We start from the raw sequence: 16738 nt of genomic DNA, 5'->3' as shown, positions 1-16738 counted from the left end.
CCAAGGGCATTATGGAAAATCATGTGCAATATGTCAATAAAGTTATGCATGGGCAAATCATAGTTGATATTTTATAAGTACAGTATGGTTAAATCCTTGAAGTTTTACTTCAATTTTTTTCTGTATGACTAATGCAGGAAATAGCTTTTGGTTTGTACTGCATAGAGTATTTTTTTCTAACTGGTAATTACCAACCAGTTATTAACTGGTCACTACATGAAGCTAATTAGTAATTACAAATTACTAACTACATGTAATTATTAAGACTTAGTATCTGGGTATTACGAGATACTTTCTGGTTATTACATGTTATTAACTGGTTATTACATGTTATTAAATAGGAAAAAATACAGATTCAGCCCTTCCAAGCTTCCATACTAGGGCCTGTATTTATCAGCATTTGCTTTTTGCTCCATTTTTGTTGCATAAACCAAGACAGTAATGAAACTGCTTGAATGCAAAATTCATCAGTATAGTTATATTATAAATAAAGTTAGGATTTGCTGTTCCAAAATTAGAGACTTCAATAATTCATATAATGGTGTTATAAATAAAATCAAATCCAAGGTATCTCAAATTCATTTCATGATAAAATAAAATGGATTTTGAGGTATCAGAAAATTGTTCTATTGTGTGATACTCTTAATAATATCAATTATTTTATTAAATGATAACTTAAATTCATTTTGTGACGTCAAAAAATCATTTATTGATATCATAAACCTAGACTGATAAAAGGGTACCATAAAAATTCATAAACAATATAATTTGTTGAACTATAAATAGAAATCTCCAGTATCTATAGATTATTTTGGGAAAGATCCAGTGAAACTAGTAAAAAAAAAAGTTCTACGTTTAAAGAAAAAAATTTAAGGTTCTACCGAGATTTGAACTCGGATCGCTGGATTCAAAGTCCAGAGTGCTAACCATTACACCATAGAACCTTTCGTGATAATATTAGTCGGCAATTTAGTATATAAAATAAGTGTATGTGTTAAATAGATCAGTGTCAGACGAAATGCTTGCATATTTAATGTATCAAGCCTCTAGTGATGTGAGAATCGACTGAGATTTTTTTGACTTTTTATATATCTGCTTTCTTAACTGGGGTAAATATCACGGATTACTTAAGTCTTATTTATGTTTCTCAACATTGCAAATTATTTCTCTGCTTTTTAAAAATCTGAAAATTATTCAGTTTTAGAGAAACCAGGTGACTGAAAAAACGATTTTTATATCCTAAATTTTTTGGGCCAATTCGTTTCACTTTTGCGGGGTACGCCTAGGCGTTCGTTTGGCTGCCCGGCACAGACCGGGTACATGAGGTGTCGCCCCCCGCCGAAACATTCGTTTATCAATAAACTGGAGAGATTTTTTTCTTGCTGCCCAAATGACCGGCGTGCCCCAGGTTGAGTGAAACGAATTGGTCCATTGATCCAACCAAAGAAGTATAAACATGTATAAAAAGTCAGCGAGCGATTGCTTTATTTTTTATAGCTCTTTGATCCAACAGTCAAAAATAAAGACATGAAAGGTGAAAAAAGGTAAAAGTAAAGGAAAAGTTCACTTTGACCTACCATCACTTTGTGAAACAATGAACATAAGCTCTTTTGAGTGGCACTGTTTTAAGCATGTAGTGGCTAGGGTCCGGTAGGGGGATGAGATAATCTTCCATGGGGATTGCAGCCAGCTGATTTGTGTTTATAAGAGAGAGTTTGGAGTAAATGTGTCAGAGATCTAGCCTGCGCCATTTAGACTGTACACATTGTAGCATGTCAGTGTCACTGGAGGTGCCTGTCTCTGGACCGCTTCTATTTTGTCTGTTTGGGTTTGTGTGTATGGAGACCAGACTTAGGAGCTATATTCAAGCTGTAGTGTGATGATACACCTTGCCGCAAGCAAATTATTTGCTGGTACCCATTTACAGCAGACAGCTGGGTAGACTGATGAAGTGTCTTGCTCGTCCGGACACCCCAATGGGAGTAGCCAGGAATTGAAATTGCACCCTTCACCTCCTTGAAAAAATGTCTTAGCCCTGGGCTTCTGGACCAATACATCCACTTCAGTATTTGAAATGTAATTTAATCATGATGATGATGATAATCTGAATACATTATTGTGATCTGATACATAGAGAATCAAGCCTTTTTATCCAGTTCTATAGTTGGGAACTGAACCTCGGCAGCCGAGGCAATAAATGAAATATGTACTAATACTAGTACTTAATAGCCGTAAAATATAAAGCTTTATGATTGAGGCAGTTTACCTTTGGTATGACTATTCCATTACAAACACTAGATAAAGTAGTAAAAATAACTAATTCTTATGCATTCCCATAACATCATGACATAAAAATCTGTCAGTAACTAAGTTTCAAAGCCTTAATTCTTAAGAAATATAGCAATACTTTTCTGATATCTAAATTTTTTTGTTGTTGTTTTATGATCTGGAGGCCAGTGCCTTTAAGGTAGTTCTGCACGTTCAGATTGAAAATTGTTCTGTAATGTAGAATTTAATTATTTAAATCCTGATTTTTCAAAACTTCAAAATATACTTAGAAAATTTAGCAAATAAAATAGATACAGTTGTGTGCTTGATTTTTTGCTAGGCTAATTAAAAAAATTTGGACCTCACGCAATTTTTCATGGAAAATGGAAAAATCACATCTTTCATAACATTTTCCCTAATAGTCTCTAGAATGTTGCTTTTAATGAAACTTCACACAGTCATAAATAAACATATGGTCTATAATGTGGTGAAATAAAATATATAGGTGCGTGTGCTTATTTTTGAGATATTTGACCATGGTTAAAGTGAACTGCACATTTTAAGCTAATTTTAAGACATTATTTTGAATTATTTAACATGTCAGATGTTTTGATATCATGTTTTAACCCTAGAAAGATAATAACAGTGACATTGTAATATATTTATGTCTCCCCCAGGAGACATATTGTTTTTTCCCTGTCCGTCCGTCCTTCCGTCCGTCCGTCAGTACGTCACACTTCATTTCCGAGCAATAACTGGAGAACCATTTGACCTAGAACCTTCAAACTTCATAGGATTGTAGGGCTGCTGGAGTAAACGACCCCTATTGTTTTTGGGGTCACTCCATCAAAGGTCAAGGTCACAGGGGCCTGAACATTGAAAACCATTTCCGATCAATAACTAGAGAACCACTTGACCCAGAATGTTGAAACTTCATAGGATGATTGGTCATGAAGAGTAGATGACCCCTATTGATTTTGGGGTCACTCCGTCAAAGGTCAAGGTCACAGTGGCCTGAACATTGAAAACCATTTCCAATCAATAACTAGAGAACCACCTGACCCAGAATGTTGAAACTTGATAGGATGATTGGTCATAAAGAGTAGATGACCCTTATTGATTATGGGATCACTCCATTAAAGGTCAAGGTCACAGGGGCCTGAACATTGAAAACCATTTCCGGTCAGTAACTTGAGAACCACTTAACCCAGAATGTTGAAACTTAATAGGATGATTGGTCATGCAGAGTAGATGACCCCTAACGATTTTGGGGTCACTCTGTGAAAGGTCAAGGTCACAGGTGCCCGAACATTGAAAACCATTTCCGGTCAGTAACTTGAGAACCACTTGACCCAGAATGATGAAACTTCGTAGGATGATTGGTCATGCAGAGTAGATGAACCCTAACGATTTTAGGGTCACTCTGTTAAAGGTCAAGGCCACAGGGGCCTGAACATGGAAAACCATTTCCAGTCAATAACTTGAGAACCTCTCAACCCAGAATGTTGAAACTTCATAGGATGATTGTTCATGCAGAGTGAATGACCCTTATTGTTTTTGGGGTCACTCCGTTAAAGGTCAAGGTCACAGGGGCCTGAACATTTATAACCAGTTCTGATCAGTAACTTGAGAACCACTTGACCCAGAATGTTGAAACTTCATAGGATGATTGAACATGCAGAGTAGATGACCCCTATTGATTTTGGGGTCAGTCTATTAAAGGTCAAGGTCACAGTGGCCTGTTTATGTAAAATCATTTTTTGGAAATAACTTGAAAACCACTTGACCTACAATGTTGAAACTTAATAGGATGATTGGACATGCAGAGTAGATGACCCCTATTTATTTTGAGGTCACTTGATCAAAGGTCAAGGTCACAGGAGCCTGAACAGTCACTTGAGAACCACTAGGCCATGAGTGTTGAAATTTAGCGGGATGACTGGACATTCCAAGTAGATGATCCCTATTGCAGCCAACCATCAGTGTCTCTTTGACTTTCGCTCCTGACCCCTATTGACTTCTTGCCTATAGGACTTTGCATTGGGGGAGACATGCGCTTTTTTACAAAAGCATTTTCTAGTTACTCATGGGTTGCCATTATTTCAAAAAATGAGTGTCATTTCCGTACGCTGAATCCAGGCTTTATTGTACATTTTCTGGATAAATGACATTACGCCATCACTTCGGGTTTATCAGACATGCAGAACTGCCTTAAGAAGTGAACAATCCTGCATACATGTGCGATTTTTTTAGCTTAAAGTAGGATTCTGTTTTGATCTATTATGTTAGCATAAGTATTAAATATCATACCATTAAATTGAAACTTCGAAAATATAAGTTATTGGTATTACACAGTATTTTATATTTTCGAAATGGGTACATTCTGTCATTTTTGGTACATTAGAAAATACTTTTTTCTTGGATCTGATTTATTATGTTATTCTATTTAGTTTACCTATGAGTTTAGTTTAAAAATAATATTTTCTTGACTATTAGATATTTTGTAATGTATCTTAATTCTTGTATTAAAAATAAGCCATTTTTAGCTTGACTATACGAAGTATAAGGATAGCTATCCTACTCGACCCGGCGTCAGTGTCTTTCCACATCCCCACCTTGGTTAAAGTTTTTTTACACTTTCTCTTTTTTCAACTTATCTCTGTAATTACTTGATGGATTTGATTCAAACTTGAAATACTTATTCCTCATCATCATCCACATCATCTCACATAAGGGCCATAACTCTGGCACCAATATTTCATGAATTATCCCCCCTTTTCACTTAGATTTTCAGGTTAAAGTTTTGATGCACTTTCACTATCTCTGTTATTACTGAATGGATTTGATTCAAACTTAAAATAGTTGTTCAACATCATCACCCACATCATATGACACAAGGTGCATAACTCTGGCACCATTTCTTCATGAATTATTCCCCCTTTTTACTAAGAATTTCAGATTAAAGTTTTGGTGCACTTTCACTCTACCTCTGTTATTACTAAATGGATTTGATTCAAACTTAAAATAGTTGTTCAGCATCATCACCCACATCATATGACACAAGATGCATAACTCTGGCACAATTTTTCATGAATTATTCCCCTTTTTACTTAGAATTTCAGGTTAAAGTTTTATGCACTTTCACTCTATCTCTGTTATTACTGAATGGATCTGATTCAAACTTAAACAATTGTTCAACATCATTACCCTTATCATATGACACAAGGTGCATAACTCTGGGACCAATTTTTCGTGAATTATTTCCCCTTTTTACTTAGAATTTTAGGTTAAAGTTTTGATGCACTTTCACTCTGTCTCTGTTATTACTGAATGGATTTGATCATCACCCACACCATATGATGCAAGGTGCATAACTCTGGCACCAATTTTTCATTAATTATTCCACCTTTTTACTTACAATTTTAGGTTAAAGTTTTGATGCACTTTCACTCTGTCTCTGTTATTACTGAATGGATTTGATTCAAACTTAAAATAGTTGTGCAACATCATCACCCACATCATATGACGCAAGGTGCATAACTCTGGCACCAATATTTAATGAATTATGCCCCTTTTTGCTTAGGATATACTTATATAGTGTTTTGATACATTTTATCTTTGCCTCTCTTATTACTTTAAGTTGATATTTTTGACATAGACTCAGGCTATTGTGCAGTATCTTCATCCACAATTGGAGTCATTAAACCCTCCAGTGACAGCTCTAGTTTCCTCAGATGTGCCCAGTTTCACTATCCAGCTTCGAAATAGTCGAGCGCGCTGTCTCCTGTGACAGCTCTTGTTGACATTACGGTTCTCATCTTTCATTTTACTTGTTTGTATTATCTTGAAAATCATAAAATACCAAAACATTAATGTCGCACTGACACAATTATACTATAGGTCATATGGTGATTTTCTAGCTTTGATGGAGGAAGACCCCAGGTGCCTCTCTATGCATTATTTCATCATGTGTGGACCCCTGAATAGATCCATTCACCCTCCGTAAGCCAGCTGGATGGCTTCCTCACATGAAGAATTCAATGCCCTGAGTGAGGCTCAAACCCACATCTGCGAGGGGCAGGTGATTCAGAGTCACTGGGACCTTAACCGCTCGGTCACAGAGGCCCCTTCCAAAACATAGATAATTTGTATAGTAAAGTAAATTTTCATTCAAATCATGTTGGTGTTGATGCTTTAACTTTTGCCCTTCTATTAAGGTATTAGGCCCCTAACAGTGATGTTTAAAAAATGACATTTGCTTTGTATATTCTTAAAGTTGACCGTACTTTGCACTTTGTTGCAAATTTTTAAAGACTTTTACCGTGCCATATTTTATAAATTCTGTGTAATTTACGGTATTTCCTCAAGTTCAAGTAGAGACAAATTTCAAAGTGGCAGCCTTTATCCAAAACATTCGCAGAGAATTCATTATACCATTATTTTTTATGAAAGAAACATCAAACTATTGGTAAACAATTATAAAATTTAAAATAAAACTGTCAGTATCATTTTTTCCAGGGTACCTAAAGTAAACGGATTTAATGAGACAGAATTCTAACTCCAACATTGAAAAGTTAAGGGCAAATCCTGCGGGTCTGTTTTGAATTTTGCTCACTTCATTCAAAAATAACCTTGGGGCAGAAGTAAAACCTACCTATATTTCTTCCACAATATGTACTCTAAAGAATGAAAGCAAAATGGAGAACTTTTACCGCATGTAACTCAGTATTTTTAATCATGTCTAACTCTACCCCTTCAGTTTCAGAGGTAAATTCACATTGAACAGCAAGAAATCGAATGAATTTTTTTCCACTTTTGTACAATAAATCAATAACAAGTATTGAAAGACATCAAAACTTACTTGAAAAAAAAAATAAAAATAAGGAGAAAAAATTCGTCCCAGTGGGGCTTGAACCTACGCACTCCTGAAAAATTGCAGTCAAAGTAGGATTATGGTAGGAACTGAATACTCTTCAAAAGGAGGTACTCTATTATGGGCCTAATACCTTAAGTTTAAAAAATGAACTGGTCCATCATTCAGTTTGGGCAATAACAATTATTATTCGAAGGGATGTGCAGGCTGATCTTGGTCTGCACTGGTTGCAAAGCCAGAATCGCTTGTCACCAGAAGGCTTAAGGTTAAATAGATCTACCAGTAATGGTTTTAGGGATGTACAGATCTATAGCAATCTGACTAAAGTACATATCCTATTACGCTACGCATAGGATCTGAGAACGACCTATTCATTGCCTCGTTCTGACGACCCTTTCGCTAGCCAATCAGAGCCTAACTTACAACATCTTGCAAATCTACCTGAAGCCTTGACTTTTGATATTTACAATTCTTATGTCGTAATATATCAGATAGCCGGCTAGCTCAGTTGGTAGGCCACTTGCTTTGTAAGCGAGGGGTCCCGGGTTCGAGCCCTAGAATGTCCTTAGAATGTCTGCACATTTTTCTTACTCTTTGACATTCGAACAAGTCGTCTGATTGGATAAAATAAAAATAGCAATACTGGAAATCCAAAATATACAGAAGACGAATGTGAATGGGTCGTTCTCAGATCTTCGTTTAGAAGATCAAGTACTTTAGTCAGATTGAGATCTATAGTGAAATACTATGTCATGGCAACACTAAAAATTTCCTATGATAGTTAAGTACAAGCTATTTATCTGTAAGTATTTTATCTTTAGCATTGAAAACTTTGATAAAATTAATACTGCCATACAACTATACTGTATACTGTAAAATCATTTAATTTTGTTAGCATTTTATAATTTGTTATTTTGGCCAGAATTGCTATTTCATGTGGGGTAGGTGGGGGAGCTTAAATTTAATATGGATTTCAAACATTATACTAATTTATAGTAGTAGAAATTTGCGTCTGTTTTGAACTTTAAAGTTTGAATTGTTGGGTTTTTAATTTCATGGATTAGAGATAGGCCCTAAAATTTTCAATGATAGAATTACATTAAATAAAGTCTAGAAATTAATTTCCAAGTCCTTGAAATAACCAAAAATGATTTCACAAATGTGAAGTTTATGATACTTTTGTTAATATCAATAACAGAAGTTTTAATTTTTAATTTAAAGTTGTGATCCACAAAAGAATGACAACTCTTGCCTTGGGCTAGTACTTATAAGTAGAGATCTATTAGTTTACTTCCCTTGCAATTACACAATTGAGTGGAAAATGAAAACTGTTTAAGACACAATATCATACTTTTTTGCACAACAAAATCATTAAGGATTCATTCATTTGTGTTTGATTTACCCCTCAAGACATGGTTCCTATGATTCTGTCAACTTACATATGGTAAAAAATTAACTTTTAACAAGCCAATAATAAAACGAAGTACCAGTAGGTAAATAATAGTGCAGATAATACAGTTTTGCTTGTATCAAAATGTCACAATAGATCCACTTTTGTAATACAGAACACCTGGTAGGATTAGTAAAGGTGCAATTATATCGATCTCTATTTACTATGCCTACATGGATGGACACAACCTATGAAATCCATGAAAATTAATCCCCCACAAATATTAATGAATTCATAGTATTTAAGTTTTAAATGTTGAATGGGGAAATATATAACATGACATAATAGTACTCTGTTTATTTGGAATGGACTCTTTTTATCAGCTGCAGCTTTATTTTATATCAACATTGATACGAATTTACAAATTATCAGTGAGTCATACAAAATAATGTACATGCATTTATTTTAGTCTGAGTCCATTTAGATAGTGTACACTGATTATAAATGCAGTTTTTTTCAGTGGATGACTGTGCATAGACTGTATGCGTGCACTTCACATGAAAATAATTTATGTGGACTTTGTGTCGAATTAATAAAATTTTTGATAGAATAATACTGTGATTTTTAATAATGTCCGAGACAGATGCAGATAAGACAGAAAAAGACATGGTATGTGGGTTATTTTTGATAAATTCTTAACCAGTTTCTAATTTTCTTGCTAGAAAATGTTATCTCATTTCGAATAGTACAATACATGTTGACAGAGGGTGTTTGTTGTCCTAGGGTGTTGTTTATGCCACCAAGTCTAATTTCATTTACCTCCCTTGATACTCTGGGACATCAGGCAATAAACTTGAATTGCTTCCATCAAAAAGTGTTTTTATGCCCCCGGCATCTACTGATGCAGGAGGCATATAGTGATTGTCCTGTCTGTTCGTTCGTTCGTCCGTCCATACGAGGTTAACCAAATGGGACCGTTTCGTCTAGCATCAATACCCCTTACTAGAATGACTTGATACTAATGCAGATGTAACCTGTGACCATTCCTCATCTTCAGACATCACCTGACCTCAGTTTGACCTTGACCTTGAACTTGACCTCGTTTTGGACTTTGATTGCATCAAGCGTTTATTGAACACAGCTTCTTGTTTATCAAAGTTGTTTGCCTTTTTGGTTTCAGTTTTGATAATTCTAAACTACACTTTCAGTGTAGGCTATATTGTAGTATAAAGCATATATTTCCAAATTCACAGCTTTTTGTTAAAGAAATGGTATAATCTGCCACGAAAATGCTTTTTCATTATTATATAAGTTATTTTGTCATTTGACCGAGCATAAATAATTGTTATACACACAAACATGTTTATTTCTTGTTTAGTAATATTTGCTTCTTATATAAATATGAAATTTGGACAGAACATAAATTTAAATGTTGAAATGACAGATTCATTATAATTGATCTTAAAGCAACTGGTTCAGATATTTTTAGTGAATTTATAAATATTTTCTTGCTAGAAAATGGATTAAATGTGGGTGCTATGAAAGTGACCATTGGTACAATATGATTGACATGAAGTTTGCAAGATATTCTATTAAATTACCAAAGAAAAATATTGTGCAGAAGGGAGTTAACTGTTGTAGTTCTTTCGAAATAATGGAGAAAATAAACGTTCCACTTGCTTTTTCACCAATATCTGTTACTTAGTTTCACTCACTTTCACATTCTATGCTGTGACAGCCTTGATGGAAAGGAACATGTTGAAAAAATTCACCCAAACTGTGGGCAAGTAGCTTTAAGATCAAGTTGTCAAGTTATTGTTATAATATTCCCTCAGGATAATACTAAGCTGCATGTATCATCTCTAAAAAGCATTCCTTTATAATAAAGCTAAAATCTTATTTAATGGCATGTTATACATGTAATTTAAATACAATTGTGTATTATTTCAGGAGATATATGATGGCCATAACACTGACATGTTATGGAAGACGTACATGAAGGGTCGAGAGAAATTGTCATCCACTGTTAGATTTACTGTTTCTCTTCCTGGTAAGTTTGAAATAAAACTTTCATGGTAATAGCGTCTCCTGTTCCCGTTTGTTCTGGTAATTTAGCTTGCATGGCCATTAAAGTACTTTCAGGTCTTTTTTGCTTGCTGTGGCTTAGATCAGGCTAAAAGACAAGGAAGTGATTGCTTTACCTGAGGCACCGGCTTTGTTTGCGTACAGTGTTAACGATTCTCAGCAAGCTTATATCTCTGTTAGAATGCACCACAACTCACTGAAACAAAGTTTCGCACATTTCTTACTGTGAATGACCTAGGCTTCATAACTCTTGCTTTCATTTGATGGAAGTATTGCCCCTTTTGTACATAGCTAAATTCAGTTTGCAATAATCAGAAAGTTACATTGTAGTTTTTCAGGAACTACCTTACACTTCACACATCATCACGGCCTTTCCCATGGCAAAACCAAATGAATTTTAAGTAGGTTCTATTATTCTTTATATAGTTTTAATGAAATTATCTTTCTTTTCATATATGGCTACAAAATTCTGTTTGCAACAGTTACTGTCAGCGAGTTAGTATCTCAGTAATTATATGTCATGCGTCAGAGAAACTTTACAGTTGTATTTGCCATCATAATTCCAGTTGTATTAATTAAGTTTCATAACTCTGGATATCAATTTGATAAAATTATCTCCAAAATTATCTCCCTTTCTGTATTCAGATATTCAGACATTCTCATTGAAACTGTTAGTCTTGAAAACATTTTGTTTTCCCCTGTTGTAAAGTGGAAGTGGGGATATAGAAATGTTGTTCAAACATCTGTGTGTCTGTCTGTCAGTGTAACTAACAAAATAGGACCATAATTTTTTTACTCCCTTTAAGAATATATAATTTTATAAAACTTAGATGGAGTGGCCATTTGAGGTGCAGAACCAATGTTTAAGGTATACAGAGTTAAGGCCAAGGTCTCGGCTGACTTTTTTTAGCTCACCTGTCACGAAGTGACAAGGTGAGCTTTTGTGATCGCGCAGCATCCGTCGTCTGTGCGTCCGTGCGTGCGTGCGTAAACTTTTCCTTGTGACATCTCTAGAGGTCACAGTTTTCATGGGATCTTTATGAAAACGGGTCAGAATGTTCATCATGGTAAATTCTAGGTCAAGTTCGAAACTGGGTCACATGCGGCCAAAAAATAGGTCAGTAGGTCTAAAAATAGAAAAACCTTGTGACCTCTCTAGAGGCCATATATTTCACAAGATCTTCATGAAAATTGATCAGAATGTTCACCTTTATGATATCTAGTTCAGATTTGAAAATGGGTCACTAGCCATCAAAAACTAGGTCAGTAGGTCAAATAATAAAAAAACTTTGTGACCTCTCTAGAGGCCATATTTTTCAATAGATCTTCATGAAAATTGATCCGAATGTTCACCTTGATGATATCTAGATCAGTTTCAAAACTGGGTCACGTGCAGTCAAAAACTAGGCCAGTAGGTATAAAAATAGAAAAACCTTGTGACCTCTCTAGAGGCCATATTTTTCATGAGATCTTCATGAAAATTAGTGAGGATGTTCACCTTGATGATATCTAAGTTAAGTTCAAAACAGGGTCACGTACCTTCGAAAACTAGGTCAATAGGTCAAATAATAGAAAAACCTTGTGACCTCTCTAGAGACATATTTTTCAGTGGATCTTCATGAAAATTGGTCAGAATTTTTATCTTGATAATATCTAGGTCAAGTTCAAAACTGGGTCACATGAGCTCAAAAACTAGGTCACTATGTCAAATAATAGAAAAAACGACGTCATACTCAAAACTGGGTCATGTGGGAAGAGGTGAGCGATTCAGGACCATCATGGTCCTCTTGTTTGTCAAGGCCATAATTATTTTCTAAAACCCTTGCAGGATATATAGGTTGAATGCTGGGCTACAGTGTGTTTGACCTACGTTACAGCTGAGCAAGCCCAATGTTAAGGTCATCTTTAAAGGTCAAGCATGCAAAAGCAGCTTAAGAAAGCCTGATGCATGCCACTCTGCTTACATATTTTCTGGGGCGAGGGGGAAGAAAACCATTTGAATGAATTTGCTTAATAGGACTTTAGATTGTCTGTGTTTTGTTGAGGTAACTCTATAGGGAAAGTGAACTAAATTTAAGGTACTTTGGCTTCAGATATTTATTATGAGCCCTGTAGATGGTGGCATTGGGACTGTTCAGTTGGTATGTTCAGAAAAGATATATAAGACAAATTTGAAATAAAGATTTTACATTGGTATAATGTCTGCATGAAAATGAATGTTTTTTGGCTGAGAGGTTACAATGTAAATAAATATGAGCCGCGCCATGAGAATACCAACATAGTAGCTTTGCGACCAGCATGGATCCAGACCAGCCTGCGCATCCGCGCAGTCTGGTCAGGCTCCATGCTGTTCACTAATGGTTTCTCTCATTGCAATAGGCTTTGAAGGCGAACAGCATGGATCCTGACCAGACTGCGCGGATGCGCAGGCTGGTCTGGATCCATGCTGGTCGCAAAGCCACTATGTTGGTTTTCTCATGGCGCTGCTCATATTGCATTTGGATTGAACTAGGGTTTAAGATCTCTAACAAATTCTTCTCTCTGTAAACACAACAGGCTTTTTTCTTTTATGTATATTGAAGTTTTTCTTTCAGGTATATTGAAGAAACTGGCACACTTCCTATCAGACTGCATTTTAGCTTCTACCTTTGATAAAACCTAAAGGCTCACAGTATTATATAGAGGGATTGTTTACCTACTTTTTGTCTATTTCAAACGATTTCTCTTTGTTATTATACTGATAAACTGCAGCTGCAAAAGTGCTAATAATAACTGGAAATTTGTCAAGTATTTTTGCTGTTTCAGAAGCTAGGGAAAGTGTGAGTTTTCATGGACATACATGTGATTGTCAATTTTCTTGCTTGGATCTTTAACATTCTACCAGAGAAATTTTTCGAGGAACCTTCATCCATTGTTCCTCTTTGACACTTTTACTTTAACATCTTCTCTGAAAGTACTGATTGGTACATTTGTGTATTACAGGTAAACTTGGTCTGTAGCATCATGCATGGATCTCAGTGCTAAAAATAGACATCCTTGAAACAACTTCTTTTAATGAACTTCTAGACATAGATCTTCACCAAACATTAAATAGCCATCCTCTAGTGGACCATTCTAGCTCATATGAATTTTGAAAAAAAATGATGAGTTATTCAACTTATTGTCATCACTTGATCGGTGTCAACGTCGACTTTGCCTAGTTAAGTTTTATGTTTAGGTGAGCTTTTCTCCTAAACTATCAAAGCTATTGCTTTGAAACTTGCAACACTTGTTCACCATCAATATCTGACCCTGTAAAGCAAGAAACATAACTCCATCCTGCTTTTTGCAAGAGTTATAGCCCCTTTTGGACTTAGAAAATACCAGATTTATTGGTTAAAACTTGTGTTTAAGTCAGCTTTTCTCCTAAACTATCAAAGCTATTGCTTTAAAACTTGCAACACTTGTTCATCATCACAAGCTGACCCCATACAGCAAGAAACATTACTCCATCCTGCTTTTTGTAAGAATTATGGCCCCTTTTGGACTTAGAAAATATCAGATTTCTTGGTTAAGTTTTATGTTTAGGTCAACCTTTCTCCTAAACTATCAAAGCTATTGCTTTGAAACTTGCAACACCTGTTCACCAACATAAGCTTATTCTGTACAGCAAGAAACATAACTCTATCATGCTTTTTGCAATAATTATTGCCCCTTTTGGACTTAGAAAATCAGATTTCTTGGTTAAAACTTGTGTTTAGGTCAGCTTTTCTCCTAAACTATCAAAGCTATTGCTTTAAATCTTGCAACACTTGTTCATCATCACAAGCTGACCCCATACAGCAAGAAACATTACTCCATCCTGCTTTTTATAAGAATTATGGCCCCTTTTGGACTTAGAAAATATCAGATTTCTTGGTTAAGTTTTATGTTTAGGTCAACCTTTCTCCTAAACTATCAAAGCTTTTGCTTTGAAACTTGCAACACCTGTTCACCAACATAAGCATATTCTGTACAGCAAGAAACATAACTCTATCATGCTTTTTGCAATAATTATTGCCCCATTTGGACTTAGAAAATCAGATTTCTTGGTTAAAACTTGTGTTTAGGTCAGCTTTTCTCCTAAACTATCAAAGCTATTGCTTTAAAACTTGCAACACTTGTTCATCATCACAAGCTGACCCCATACAGCAAGAAACATTACTCCATCCAGCTTTTTGTAAGAATTATTGCCCCTTTTGGACTTAGAAAATATCAGATTTCATGGTTAAGTTTTATGTTTAGGTAAATTTTTCTTCTAAACTATCAAAGCTATTGCTTTGAAACTTGCATCAGTTGTTTACCATCATAAGCTAACTCTGTATATCAAGAAACATAACTCCATCCTGCTTTTTGTAAGAATTATAAATGGTCCTTTTTGGACTTAGAAAATCATGGGTAGGACAATATTTCTATTATACAGAGACAAAAAATTCAGATGAGCGTCTGCACCCGCAAGGCGGTGCTCTTGTTTCAATTGGTTATACTTGACTGCACTTAGGGGCCACCAGAGCTTTAAATAGAAAAACCTTAAGTTAAGTTTAGATGTCTTTATCTTATGAAGTGCTCTGTGAATGTTCATCAGACTTGGTTTGTAGCTTACTTGTTTTGACCTTCTTCAATTTTATTCAAAAGGTTATGTTTGACTTCTTTTGAGGACTTCAAAGCTAAAAAAAAGAAAAATTGTCTTTAACCTTTAGCATGCTAGGTAAATTGTCGTCTGCTGGAAATGTCGTCTGCTAAAATTGTTAAGTTCATTCAATTTGCTCCAAAATTGGAAGAAATATTGTCAGAGTAGCAAACAGCTTGGAACCTGATCAGACGCCGATTTAATCGGCGTCTGATCTGGTTCCAAGCTGTTTGCAAAGGCTGTTAAATTCGCCTGCAGCAGGCTAAGGGTTAAACAACTTCTGCTCATGATCTGTTCATGTTCACTTTGACTTGGTTAGAAGCATTTTTGTATAAACCTTTCTTTGGCCTGTGCAGATGGTTTTGTACCAATCCTGAACATCAAAAAGCCTTTAAACAACTTTCACCAAATTTGGTCAGAAAAAAGGTCAAACCTATGGCCATGGTGGCCAGTTTGTTTAAATTTATTTTCTGAACAAGAGTTATCTGGAATGCAAAAAAATGTTGAAGGAGATTGATAAAAGTACATCTTGTTAATTGTGAGGAGAAGAGTCTGCCAGGTTTGTTCTCAGTTACTGTCAGTTGGTATGAAGTATTACACATCTGTTGTTTCTTTTTGTCTTGTTGTGCTTGAACTTTGTGTGAATATTATGATAAATGCCTATTTTAATTATACACTTACTCGGTATATATACAAACATGTACTTAAATAATAGAGCAGACTGTGTTTCGGTAAGGAAGGACTAGTTTCGAAAAAGTGTTTCTGAAATTTCAGGCTTTAAATTTTGTCGGAATACCTTTACTGCTATTATGAGGTATCTCTAACTTTATATTAACAACTTTAGACTTGCTTCTTGGTGCATTTTTTAACAATTTTATATTTGAGTGTTTGGACCCAAATATTTTCTGAATTCAACAGATTGTCAGCACAAAATGTTTCACCTAGGTTAGAATCAGATCACAGTGTTATAAAGTTGGTTGAGCAGGTGGATGGGGATGGGATGGGTATATTTTGTGATATATAAGCCCGCAAGTGTTCTGCTTCTGGGGGACTCAAAGTATATTTGGAGACAAAGACTTAGAATGAAGTATGTTAGGGGATAAATGTTGTTGGAATTATAAGTACGGTAATGTTTGAGAACAAATTATTTGGAATGAATTATGTTTGGGGACAAATAATTTTGAATGAAGTATTAATACTGGTTACTGTAGGGGCATGCTGAGACTTGCCTTTGTCTTTTATTGAAAATAATTACAGTAACTGTTCTTTTAGGAGAAAGATTAGGTGAGAATGTGAATAATATAAACAGATGTTACCTCTATTCTGCTGTGTATACAAGAAATTATATGCAAGTGTTACGGCAGCTGTCTTACCTGCCAAAATTTATTCATTCATAGGATAAATGAGGTAGTTACATAATACTCCTGTTAGTTATATAAAAAACTAGATTAGTCATACATGAAACGGATTTTAA

At 35.1% G+C, this 16738-nt stretch overlaps 1 protein-coding gene and 1 non-coding gene across 7 annotated transcripts in view; one reads left to right on the top strand and one right to left on the bottom strand.

Moving 5' to 3' along the window:
- Positions 1-872: 872 nt before the first annotated feature.
- Positions 873-944, bottom strand: Trnaq-uug (transfer RNA glutamine (anticodon UUG)). Its single transcript has one exon. It is a non-coding gene; the product is annotated as a tRNA-Gln (tRNA).
- Positions 945-1027: 83 nt separating this feature from the next.
- Positions 1028-16738, top strand: part of LOC123536288 (uncharacterized) — a 76991-nt gene continuing 61280 nt past the window's right edge. The window contains exons 1-2 of one of the 6 annotated variants that reach the window (XM_053527592.1): positions 1028-1109; positions 10482-10581. Coding sequence is in view for 2 of the 6 variants with exons in the window: in XM_045319332.2 (XP_045175267.2) it covers positions 9162-9200; positions 10482-10581 (139 nt within the window). In the remaining 4 variants the exon portion in view is untranslated. Of the gene's footprint in view, positions 1110-9057; positions 9201-10481; positions 10582-13581; positions 13599-15999; positions 16079-16738 lie in introns of those variants that run through there. The other 5 variants (XM_053527593.1, XM_053527595.1, XM_045319332.2 and 2 more) reach the window with 5 other exon arrangements.

This window comes from Mercenaria mercenaria, chromosome 17 (assembly GCF_021730395.1).
Source record: "Mercenaria mercenaria strain notata chromosome 17, MADL_Memer_1, whole genome shotgun sequence".
Lineage (NCBI taxonomy): Eukaryota > Metazoa > Mollusca > Bivalvia > Venerida > Veneridae > Mercenaria > Mercenaria mercenaria.
This window is presented reverse-complemented; position numbering and strand designations above follow the sequence as displayed.